Consider the following 13,374-nt stretch of genomic DNA (forward strand, 5'->3'; position numbering starts at 1 on the left):
AATAATTACTTAGCTGTGTGGCCTTGGGCAAGCCACTTAACCCCATTTGCCTTGCAAAAACCTAAAAAAAAATGAATGAAAGGAATTTTCATGATATATAATCAGAGAAAAAAAATTTTTAAATGCTATCAAATAAAAATAGAAAAAAAAGGAAGTATGTCATATGAAGTTTGGTTAAGGGAAATGAGAATGTGTAGACAGAAAAGGAGAAAACTTGGGGGCTCATGAGTATATAACTCGTTCAAATGTTTAAAAGAATGGCTTCCTTCCAGATTCCTCTTCTTATAGTGGCCTTTTTAGGCACCATAACTTCAGGTTACCTTGTATCTACTTTCTAAGTATCTTGTATGGATGAATTTATATACATGTGGTCTCCTGGATTAGAATATAAACTCCTTGAAGACAGAAGTTTGGCTATTTCTTTGTATCCCCAGCACTTATCACATATTTTATAGATTCTTGTTGATTGTAGCTAGAGCTACAAACATAAAAATGAAATCATCCCTGCCTTCCAGGAACTTACATGCTATAGGATAGGAGGACACAACCTCTATACATATAGGCATATTTAAAAGCTGTTTGTATAAAACTAGTATATATAGGATGTATACAAAATAAATACAAGGTAATCTTTTTGGGAGGGAGGGGGAAGACATTAGCAATTGAGAGACCAGGAAAAGAACATGTAGGAGGTGACATATGAAGTTCAGTTTGAAGTTCAAATGGGGTTGAACTTAGAAGAGGAAGAAGTGAGGAGAATGGACATTCTAGACAATCATGGGGATCGCTTGATATGATAGGAAATAAAATATCATATATATAAGGAACAACAAAAAGTCAGTTTGGTTGAACCATAGGGTAATGGAAGCTAGGTAATGAGCACTGGCCTTGGATTCAGAAGGATGGGAGTTTGAATTGGGCCTCAGACACTTGCCACTTAGCTGTGTGACCTTGGGCAAGTCACTTAACTCTGGTTACCCCCCATCCAGGGTCATCTCCATTGGTCCTGATTCATATCTGGCCACTGGACCCAATTGGCTCTGGAGGAGAAAGTGAGGCTGGTGACTTAGCACAGCACCCCTTCAGTCAAGTCCAATTTATGTGCTTGTTATAGCATCATCTCCCTGATGTTAGGGTCTTCTTTGAAAATGAAGGACAAAAATTATTACTATTAAGGTTATATAGCGCTTGTTTCCTTTGCCTTGGTCACTAGACAAGGCCAGCTAGAAGTGAAAAGAATTATGCGCTGGCTCGCTTATTTTCAGCTAGTTGTCAATAAACATTTATCAAGCTATCAAGTAATTATGGGGGGGCACAATGCAGGGGGTACAAAAACAGACAAAAGATAGTCCTATTTCTCAAGGACCTCACAGGAGACAATGTACAAAGATGATATAAATAGGGGATATATTGGGGCATTGGAAAAGACACTTAATAAACCTCTGTTGGATACTATTATGCAAAACCAATAACTTCTCAAAGTAGGAGAATAATGTTGACAGCCTATTGCTGAGAGATCCCTATAGAGATTGTTTCTTTTTTTTAGGTTATTATTATTATTATTATTATTTTTTGCAAGGCAATGGGGTTAAGTGGCTTGCCCAAGGCCACACAGCTAGGTAATTATTAAGTGTCTGAGACCGGATTTGAACCCAGGTACTCCTGACTCCAGGGCCGGTGCTCTATCCACTGCACCACCTAGCCGCCCCTAGAGATTGTTTCAACAAACATTTATTGCTTCTGTATGAGGTGTGTAAGAAAGAGGTGGAAGATGGTTGGACTTGACTACAGAGATGATATACATATATACATATATAAATATATATATTTATGTGTAGATATTTTCCATGTTTATAAGCATATTTAGATATACATGCACAAGATGTATAGATGCAGATTCACACAAGAGATATTTATACATAATTGTATCTGTATTTTACGTTTGTGTGACACCTATTTTAATCTTTACTCACATTTTATATGCATATATGCATGTATATTTAAATAGCTGTATGTCTGTTTGTGACTCACAAATGTCACTTTGCAAACCTTCAAGTGCAGCGAAATATTTAGAGATCATAATAATGAGCGATTGCCCCCTTGGCCTCCTTCCAAGAGAGGTTAACCCCAAATTACCCTTTGCTTATAGAGTCCTGGCAATTAACGAGCAGACTCTGTAGGAAGCCTTCTCGAGTCTTCCAAACAGACAACCAAATAAAAACTTAAAGCCGTCATTAGCTTTGTGATTATAATTCTTTATGATTGTCGTCGTTAAGACGATGACGACGGGAGCGGCGAGGAGAAGCCCTGGGAGGGGAGCCGGGGGGGGGGCGGAGCGAGACTACAAGTCCCAGCAGGCGCCGGGCCGCGGCGCGCGCGCGGCGGCGCCCCGCCCCCGGCGGCCGGGCCGGAGCGCCGCCCCTCGGGTGACGTCACTGAGAGGTGACGTCACGGCGCTGGGAGCGAGGCTCGGGAGAGGAGCAGCCGCCGGAGCTGGAGTCGCGGCTGGTGGCGGAGGCAGCGGCGGAGCCAGCCGAGGAGGGCGGGGGAGCGGCGCGGAGGAGCAGCGCGGCGCGGAGGCCGGGCCGGGGCCGGGCAGCCCGGGGCGCCCCCACCCCGCCGGCCGGACGGTGCCGGGTGCCCGCCCGCCTCCCCTCCGGGGGGAGGAGGCAGCGGCGGCGGCGGCGGCGGCGGCGGCGGAGCGGGGCCCCGCCGCCCCCACAGGAGGAGCCGGGCCGGCCGCGGGCTCCACAGCGCCGGGGCCCGGGGCCCGTGACAGGCGGGCCTAGCAAGGCGGAGGCGGCGGCGGCGCGGGCGGCACCATGTCCTCCCCCAGCCCGGGCAAGCGGCGGATGGACACGGACGTGGTCAAGCTGTATCCTTCGCGGCCGTGGGGGGGCCGGGGCCGCCGACCCCCGCCCCCGGGACCCCCTCCAGAAACGCCTGCACCCCACGCCTGTGACCTCACCCCGCAGCTTTTAAACCCCTGCGGCCGGGGGCTTCCGTCTCCTGCCCCCCAGCCCCCCCACATTGTTTGCCAGCCGGGGCAGCCAGTTGCCCCCTTGCTCCCCCGTGCCCCCTCACTTGCTGTCGGTGGGCAGCGCTTCCCTCCCCCCTGCGCCCTCCCGCTCCCCCCTCCTCACCACCCTTTGTATACTTGGCCTCCCTGTGCTGCCCACTCGGCTGCCCGCCCCTGACAAAGCCTACCTTAGCCCCTGAGTATCGTCCCAAGGGGTGCCCCCTCCTCTGCCAGCCTGTGTGACACTGAGAGAATGGGGAGACTTTCCTAAAATAGCCCACCCTCGCCAAAGGGAAGCCCTCCCCCTGCCCGAGATGAGCCTCTGGGGGGGGGGAGACATGGCCTTTTCTTTTCAGATCACCCCTTCCTCCGAGACACTCGGATCCGGATTATTATGGGGGTGACGTTGGAGAGATTAGATTGTACTTGAGAAGAGCTCTGCAGACCGGGCTTTTGTAGTGAGTGGTGCTTGGTTATTCTTATTTACTTAATGACTTCAGCCACAGAAATTCCCCAAGGTCCCAGGGCCAAATCCAGGGGTTTTTGTTGTTGTTTTTGTAAAGAGTGATTTAGAGGGTGTGGGGCGATGGAGGAAATGAGCCTAGCGACCTGAACAACTAGTCCCTGGGGGTGGGGGGGAATGGGGATAAAATTCGGTTGAAAAGACCAGTTTACCTTCTTTCCCTTCCCTCCCCAACTCTCCTCCACCCCCCCCCCCCCTTGTTGCTGGGTTTTGTTTATATAACAAGTAGTTTGGCTGGATTCTCCTGAAGAATTCCTTCATTTATTTAATTATTTATTCATTACTATTTTTGATTGGATGATCGGGTCTCTTTTGTAAAGGGCAATACTATTGAATATATAGTTTAAAAACTTGACAGAGTTTTAAAGTAGTATCAAAAATTTTGGGGTTTGTGGGTGGGGGATGGGCAGGTGTTTGTCAAATTCAGAGGTTATTCATGATGTTTTTAGGAACAAGAAGGTGGTCTCCCTTACTCCTTTCCCCCACCCCAGAGAACTCACCAGGAATTAGCTGCTTGGAGATGCTGAAGTGTGGGCCCTAGTTTTATTTTTTTGAGGGTGTGTGTGTTAGAAAAGACAAAGAGAAAGGGAATAGGGGATGTATAAACCAGTCAGATTCTCTGGAAAAGGTAAACCAAGACATTGTTATATATACTGTTCCTGATCTAGGGTTGAGTCTGTGTAATGGATGATAGCAGTTGTGTTGGTAGCTTTTCATAAAGGCTATAGCAAAACTTATAGCAGTGGATATGTGTGTGTGTTGAGACAAAGCTGTTTCAGATTTTAGTCTTGTTTAGAAAATAGGAAATGACACTGATTGTGGGAGAACCTGAGTTATTTTTATCCTGGATTTAGTGTTACTGTCAGACCAATGCAAATTTTCAGCTTGTGTTCAATTTAGTTGGGGAGGGGAAGACGTCTAGTCTTTTTTTTTTTTAAACATATCATATTCTTCAAATATATATACATGTGTGTTTTTAAAAGGTTGAAAATGAGGGGTGAGGCCCAACTTGACCTGAGCCCTTCCCAAGACTGCTCCTTTTGTTCATGTAGTAGTTGTGGCATCTAGAATGATTACCGCATTTGGGAGTAGGGGCATCTGTGGAGAGGAGGTGGTACAGACAAAGAAGGGCAGGGTAATTTTTTTTTTCTTTTCCAAGTGGCTTTATTTCATAGTTATTTTATTTTTTAGTGGATGATGAAGAAAGACAAAGATGCATTGACTTCCTGTTCATTCCCCACCTTCACTCTTTTCTGACAAAAGAAAGCAGAGGTGCTTTTAAATCACTGGTCTCTTATATATAGTAGTCTAACATCCTGGGAATTTAAAAACCTAGGGGTTGTCTTTGCTATATGATTTTTTCCTCCTAGCATAAACAACATGATTGAGAAGTTCATATTTTTCAGATACCTTTGTAGGTCTTCCTCCTTGCCTTTTTGTGTTTTGTGGCCTCCTTCCTGGATTAAATGAAATCAGTAGGCCCAAACTGAGCCATCACCTTTTGAGTATAAATAATAAACTCATATTTATCTGAAATAAAATAGGCCTTACTTCTAAAATAAGTGAAATTATGTGAAAAGGAAAAGGGTGTTGAAAATGAGACAGTGAGTGAGGAAGTAGAAAAAATAGATCTGAAGGAATGTACTTGCTTGTTATCCTTATTGGCCCTTGATTTCTTGGGCTTGTGCTTACTCTCATTTTCTTTGCAATCTCTTGTTTCAGCCCATTTTTGGATGTCTCCTGGGCATAATTATACCACCAGGATTTACAGCCTGGTAGGGAACCTATATAGTATTAAAGTAACAGGGTATGGGGGTAGGGAGAGAAGAGGACGGCTGGGTAACTCCTGCCCCCTGCTTTCCACAGCTCCATCAGAGACGGGGGTCTCTATTAGTTGGAGTCAGATCTTTCTTTTGTGACTGGGCTGGTGGGAGGAGATCAGGCTTCTCAGTGTTTTGGGGAGTGAGTGTTTTGCACTGATGCACTGAAATAATTTGCTGGGTGATTATGTTCTGAAACTCTGACTCATTCATTGTTTCTCTCCTGGTCGTTGTGCAAACCTTCTTCTGGGGCCTAAAGCTGATTTAGATCGTTTCCTAGCCCTGGTGGTGGTGGTGCTCGTTGTCCTGGTCCCAGTTGAGTGAGCACCTTGAAGGGAATGAAGGTGTGGGAAGTGGAAGGGGCCTTCAATGGAGTCTTGTCCGGGTCACCAGGGCTGCTTTTTCAATTTGAGTTTTAAACCTTGCTGGTTATTTAGATGATACCAGAACTAGGGCTCTTCTGCCCTGAACCTACGACTTTAACCCTCAAGGAATAATAACCTGTTAAATGTTCCCCTGGTGGAGGAACACCTCCCTTGACTGCAGGGCCTTTTCCCCCCCGTCTCACCCTGTTGCACAGTCTTTCTGAGCCTTTTATCTGTGAAGCAGAGGCCCCTGCTGAATGCCAGAGCTGCTTGTTTTGGGGAAGCGTCTGCAGGCGAAAGGCCGCAGGCACAGCTCGCCCGGGCTCATTGGCTCTTCTGTTACTACCCGGAAACTGAACAGTGGGCGGAGCTGCCCCAACAGCTGATGGAGTGTGATCTGAGTGTGTTTGTATACAAAAGGGAGGGGGCTGGGGGAGCCTGGAGAGAGGCTGAAAAACATAAACCTAGGGAGGATCTGAAGCCGATAAGCAGAGTCATCCCTGGAATAACAGATACTTGCCAGGGATACATAGGTGGGCATCCGATATGCCACAGTTCAGGAGAAAGTTTGAGCCCAGAGACCACTGAAATCCAAACTCCTTCATTTTACAAACAGGACACTGAGGACTAGGAAAGTCAAAAGTCCCACAGCAGTAAACTTCAAAGCCTTATATGCACTCTGGTCTTTTGACTCCAGAGCTGGGGTTCTTTTTGGTGGGGATTTATAAAGGAATTTACATAGGAATTTCTGTTGGCCGTGCTAGTATAGTGATTAGAAACAAAATTTTTGTGGCAATTTTGAGAGCAGTTTTTTTTTTTTATTCCAGAGGGAATTCAGTGACTTAAGCAGAATACATGACTTGAAATATATGTAGTTGACTGTATGCAGAGGCAGCATAATCAAAGCATAGTAGACATTTAACTTCCATTGCCAAGCATCAATTTAGTTTCAGAAGAGAGACTGGTCTGCTGGTGTTAAAAGAGTAACAAATTCATTAATGTGGCCACAATAAAAACTTTATAGGATCTAAAACACTCCCCCCCCCAACTCCAATTGGATCTATTATTTCATTGGTACAAGATTCTTCCAAATGAATAAAAGGAAGGAACCAATATTTATTAAGCACCTACTGTGCTTTTTACAGATAACTCATTTGGTCCTCAAGAGCACCTTTCAAGGTAGATACTGTATTTCCTTTTTACGTTTGAGGAAAGTTAGGCCGATAGAAGTTTGCCCAGGGTCAAAGACTTAGAAAAACCCAGAAGATCTTCCTGACTCAGAACTAGCCCAGCTACTTTTAATACTTAAGAATTTTATACACCTTTCATAGCAAATAGCATGTGAGTAATACAGATGAAAATCTTTGCTGTGATAAAGGAAGTAAGGTCATTACAATTTTGTCTTAAACAATTTTATTTTAAATTTGGTATTTAAAAAGTGTTATTAAGGTTACTAATTTTGAATGTCTGCATAAATGAATACCTTGACTGTGACTTTACTTTGACTTAAAAATAAATGCAAATAAAAGAAATGGAAATGGTCAATCATTATCTTTGAAAAAATGTCACTTTAAAACAAAACTTTGTTGTGCCACCATTAACCTCTTGTTTTCTCACCCTTAATTTAGTTGTTTGGTTACTTTTGTTACATTTCATTTTGCACTTGAAGAGTAGACAATTCTGTAATCTTTTAACCAGCTCAAGTATCAATTGGAAACCTGTGGTTCAGTTTCCATTTCCTGTGGTCTCTGTTTTAGTGAGGTGATGGGATGAAAGTTGGAACAATTTTATGTTCTTTGCTTTAGCTGAAAAGAAAGGATTTGGTAACTTGTAATGGTCTGACTTTGTCTTCTCAGCCTAGATTTTGGTGACAAAAATAACATACTGGTAGTTATCTTGGTTTAACAGGACCCACATGAGTAAGCATTCTCAGTGATGGGCCATCTGATTCTTACAGTTCTTGTAAGTCACACCCATATCTAAACATTTACCTTTTAGGAAAAAAATTTTTTTTTATAGATGGGAACCATAAAAATTAAGCCGGTATATGTACTATTAATAGTCTGATTTATGTGCTCTATTGGTCATCTTGTGTTTGTGTTTTGTGAAAAAATACTGAGCCATGTTTTTAGTTAATTTTAGTTATCTGTTTAGTTGACTAGAATTTCTGATCCCTGGAAATATTGAATTTTGGACTTGGAGAAAAAAAAGAGTTAAATGTTTTCATTCAAAGTTCCCTGTATTAGGCACTTAGATTAAAAGTAAGTGTTAAAAAAAACTTTAGTATCTCCAGTGTATGTTGTTCTAAATGATATCCTTTTAGACTGATTGACTCAGGGCTTAGTTATTAGACTAGCAAGTAGAGTAGAAATTCTCATTCTGAAATCTTGTGGTGCATAAGGAGAGCTGGATTTGGAGTAAGACTTGAATTCAAATCATTTTAATTCTCTGGTTCTGAGTTTGTTAATCTGTAAAATGAGGTGCTTGGAATAAATGTTCTCTATGGTCCTTCTGTGTTAAATTCACTTTCTTGTTCTGCTGAGTTTCCTTAGAAGAAGCATCTGTGTAATGGTAGAAAATGTAGCTCAATAAATTGACAGTGGTATACTTGCTAAAAGTGACTAATATATTATCGGTTTAGATGAATTAATATTCTAAATATACAGAAAGTTAGGTCTCTGGCGAAATCTGGAGTAATTTTCACAGATTGGGTTCCACATTTAATTCACAGGTGAAATTCTGGTTGTCATTAAACTGTCATTGCTTTAATTGATAGCTATTTAGTACTTGTAGAAAATCAAGGCTCCAAAGCAGTGATTACCTTGTCAGCACAATATTTGTCAGTACTATGTATGTTTATTTTTAAATGGGTTTTTAAAAATTGGAGACTTTTGACCATTTTTATTAATTGGAAGCACAAGAAAATTAGAATCAAATTAATTTTATTTTTTTGGCAATTAACAGGCATACTTTTCTCTTCCCCTCTTTTCTTTTACATTTTATAAATCACATTGCTTTTATATTTAGCAAGGAGAGAATTTAAATTTATATCTGTCCCAAAAGGTTGTATTTTGGTTGTTTAGTGTACACACATTTAATATCTGTCTATATATATGTGTTTGATTTAAATACTGATAGAATTTACAAGTACCGAGCAGTTTAAAAATTTTTCCCACTATTCCTGTGGGAGGCATATAATCCTTTCCCCTTTTCCTTGCCTGCCCCTGATCCTGCCTTCTCTTTCTCTTTTCCTTTCTCTTTCCCTTCCTTTTTCCTTTCATGGTTTGGGAGAACCGAAGTGAGATGAAATCACATCGTCAATACACAACAGATCAATTCCAGGACAGATTGGAGGAATTATGAGAGATATTTTAATATCTTCTAATTCCGGTGTTCATATTTTACGCCATGTGTAATTCACTCTTTTATAATATTAGGGATTTAAAAAATTTATTACTGCTATTTTATGAGCTGATACGTTAGCAGACATTGATAATTAATGATGAAGGCAAGTATCAAAACCTTTATTAGCACAGGACTTTTGTGAGTAAGTAGAACTTTAATTAGGAGTTGTTGAATTAATGTCATTTTATTTCCTGCTATGTTTATCTGTGTACAGCCCTGTTTATATGTAGATAGGTGATTGCAATTGAAAATCTTGTTAATCTCCGTGAACATCTTTGGCAGTTTCCAAGTGTAGACCTTGAGGTTGTTGTGACAGTGGTGTTCTTTGGAGCCAAGACTTAGGAGTATGTGCTTCAGAGATATGACTTGATTTACTTATATAGCATAGTTTTCTACTGTCACTCTCTTGAACTGAGCAGAAGATAATAGGTTCATCTATCAATTGACTGCTGTGGTTTGTTCTTTTTCCTTATTTTGCCAAGTGTCCAAAGAAGAGGAATTGGAGGTCACTATGTCCAACTTTTGATGCTCACTACCTTTTGAATTTTATGACCAACATAATAAAGATATTTCTCAGTTTATATGAAACCATGTATGTATGTGGGTATTTAGTAGGCAGAAGACCTCATCTTTCTAGGTTTATAGGATTGTTATATCTTTTATTTATAGAATCTCTGGTGGGTGAAGGGGGGGGGAAGTTGCTATAAAAGAGAAACCAAGTAACCAGGCAAGTCTTTGTTCACCTCTGGTACATTTGTTTAGAAACAGTTGTGCTCTCTGTAACTATTGATAAAAAAAAACACCAAATGCCACAGAAGATACTGAAAAGTTCAGCTAAATTTGGTATTATGTGAAAAAAAGTAATTGCTTAATTTTTTTTCAATTTGCAACCACTTGACAATTTCTGAAAAGTAGACTGACAGACAGCCTTCAAGTAACTTTTATTTTCCATTGGAGTCTTTTTCCAGGAGATAGCATTAGGCTTCCCTGTTCGATATGTTCAAGTTAAATTTTTTATTGTCTTAGCCAAAGGAAATCACTGTATTTAAGACTGTTCGGAAATTCTGAATAGTAGTCTGAGACTTGAAATTTCAGCCCATTTTGGGAAAGATTTGTTGACTTCATTTATTTTTCCAACAATAAATGACCATTAGCTTTAGTTTACCTATATAATTTTTTTAGGTCAATAGAGGAAGAAGCTGCTTTTTAAAGTGAGTACTTTCTTATTTTGTGTTTTAAAAATAATTTTAAATGAGAGGATCTAAGATAATTATCAGAAGAGTGGGACATTAGTAGGACTGTAGTAAAAGTTTGATATTCCTAGTGTTTGTTAACTTTATAAAAGCTATTTTAATTAATAGTGCCAAAACTGGCTTTTTTTTTCAAGAAAGTATGCTATCTCCACCCCCCCATTGCCCTTCACCCCAAATTGGATCCTCTGTGTTAAAACATTACTGTCTTAAGTAATAGGAGAGGAAGTAGATCTGAGTGTGTTATGTAGACTAATTGTCTGGATAGTTGCCCATTTTCTTGGCAGTGAAGAAAGGCAGCTGTAGAATAACATAACTTTGAATATCAAATGAGGATATATATGAGTATATGTGTATTCAGTGATTCAATGTTTACCCTGTTTCTTGTGAATACTTTTTTTTTGGTCTTTGCCTTTTGTTGTATGGGCTGTTGGGTTAGAAGATAAACTACTTTTGAATTTGTGAGAGATTAGTTATATCTCTGTCCTGATTTTTTTTTTTCCAGAGCAATTAGTTTTATAACAGGTATTCTGGAAATCATTTGGAAAGACTAATTGCTGCCTTTTCTCCCAAACTTAGTTTCTTTCCAAATGGTTGGAATGACTGTTGTCAAATTTGTACTTTGTCACTTATCCATTTATCTCTTAGGTGTTCCACTTCTTTGATAGTCTCTCTAAATCTAAACAAATAGGAAGAAGAGAATTTATATTGCTAAAAGTGTTCTTAGGTAGATAAAAACTGTTTCTTTAAAGAGTAGTATCTCAAGGGCCTTTGAGAATTTAATATTTATCTTAAGGCATTATTAAATGTCTGAGTGTTTTTCACTCAAGTAAAATTAAAAATAGTATCAAATTGAATACTTCTTTGCCAGTAGTTTGAAGTCCAAATTCTACTTGTCTTCCTCAAGTCCACTGTTGCTTATTAACCCAGAACTATTTTGAAAACTTTGCTGTAAGGTTGCAAAATTCCTTTATATGTATGTTGTACATAAAAATATTAAGATTAGCCATTCTGATGTTAAGTAAGTTAATGTATTAAATGATAACTGAGATGATGAAAACAATAGTAGTCATTTCTAGCCTGTGATTTTGTTGTCTGGTCGAGGAATTCAGGTGCTGAAATGTCTAATTGGCTGGGTTGGTTATATTTTTATCTGACCTTTTCTTAATTGAATTTTACTTTATTATTCCTCATATAAGAAGACTTCCCTTGTAGCCAAAATTCACTCTTCACTCTGTTTACCCATGTAAGAGAAAGAGGAATAGTCTCTGTTCTTGCATGTATTTCATGTGACTATTAAGAAGTTTTTGTTTTTCTGTCTTTAGTAGCAACAAATAAAGTTGCAGGATGGTTTAGCTCTTCCATAAATATTCAAGTTGCCTTCTATATTGTTTATTTTTAGTTTTTTGGTGATGTGACATTTTTGAATTTTTGAATCTGAATCTCTCCAGCTTTAAGAATCAGAAGATTACTATGTATGTTGATAAATGTTATAATGTCAGCAGAGTAATTAGAATATTTTAATTGAATTCAGCATACCTGCTAGGGCACCTGGAGGTACAGATACAGTAAAGAAACCATAACTGTTTTGAAGTTGTTTGCATTCTGTTGTTAAGACATCGCAGATATATAGACAAGCATTACAATAATAATAGCTAATATTATGTCGCAAAGCATTTTATGTAAATTTTCAGAAACTATAAAGTAGAAAATGAAGAACACAAAGGAAAGGAGGCATGAGGAGGAAGAACAGTTTTATATGGGGATCTCTGTAGGAGAATGAGAAAGATTTCATGGAGGACTTTTGACCTCAGCCTTGAGGGAGGAAGATAAGGCTTCTGAAAAGGTAAAGATGAATACTTCATTCCAGGGTTAGACTTTGTGAATATGTAAGAGACTGAAGTTCATGAGAGAGATTAGGGTTCTGCATAATCCACAGTGTAAAAATGTACAGGAGATAGGAGACAAGAAAAAAAACCTTTGAATTTAGCCATTAAGTGATATCTACTTTGAAAATTGCTAAAGATATGATTATTACATATTACTTTATGAATAATGAATAGTATGAATTATTAATATACTTGGTAGTAATATTACTGATGATCTTTTTTTTTTTTTGCAAGGCAAACGGGGTTAAGTGGCTTGCCCAAGGCCACATAGCTAGGTAATTATTAAGTGTCTGAGACCGGATTTGAACCCAGGTACTCCTGACTCCAGGGCTGGTGCTTTATCCACTACCCCACCTTAGCCGCCCCTTGATGGTCTTTTAAAGTCATAATTACAAAGTCTTATGTTTAAGGGGGAGAGATGTTAATAGTCATTCACTTAATAGCTGTATCATATTAGACTCTACACAATTTGACATTTTTATCTTTTAAAAAAATAATTTAAGGCAATGGGGTTAAGTGACTTGCCCAAGGTCACACAGCTAAGTAATGATTAAGAGTCTGAGGCTAGATTTGAACTCAGGTCTTCCTGACTCCAGGGCTGGTGCTCTTATCCACTGTGCCACCTAGCTGCCCCTCTATTTGACATTTTAACACTTTATATTTCTATAGCATTTTCACATTTTATCTTAACTCAAGTCCTGTGATACAAGCAAGGCAGGTATTATTATTCTCATTTTGCTGATAGAGAAACTGAGCCTTCTGTAGGATAAGCTATCTGTCACAGCTGACAAAAGGCAGATCCTCAAGTAGCAGCATCCATTTTCTAATTCTAGTCTAGTGGTCATTCCAGGTGTTAGTGATGATGTGTGTGTAAGGATTCCCTCCCTAAGTCTGTAACTTAGTGAAAACATTTTAGAACACTAATACTCAGATGTAATTTCCCTTAATCAACAAAGCAAGTGAATATGAGGTAGAATTGGAACTCAAATTTTTCAAAGCAAATGAATATGAGGTAGAATTGGCACTCAGATTTTTCTAATCCTAAATATTAATATTTTGTCATACTAAGAATTTACTATTCTAGCAAGTCAAATTTCAAATGT

General features: G+C 39.7%; 1 protein-coding gene across 1 annotated transcript in view; it reads left to right on the forward strand.

The window, feature by feature from the left end:
• Positions 1-2,707: 2,707 nt before the first annotated feature.
• UBE2H (ubiquitin conjugating enzyme E2 H) overlaps positions 2,708-13,374 on the forward strand; it is a 142,094-nt gene continuing 131,427 nt past the window's right edge. The window contains exon 1 of the mRNA XM_074193704.1: positions 2,708-2,875. Within this exon, the coding sequence (XP_074049805.1) occupies positions 2,823-2,875 (53 nt within the window). The 5' untranslated portion in view covers positions 2,708-2,822. The remainder of the gene's footprint in view (positions 2,876-13,374) is intronic.

The sequence above is a fragment of the Macrotis lagotis genome, chromosome 7, assembly GCF_037893015.1.
Source record: "Macrotis lagotis isolate mMagLag1 chromosome 7, bilby.v1.9.chrom.fasta, whole genome shotgun sequence".
NCBI classification, from domain to species: domain Eukaryota; kingdom Metazoa; phylum Chordata; class Mammalia; order Peramelemorphia; family Peramelidae; genus Macrotis; species Macrotis lagotis.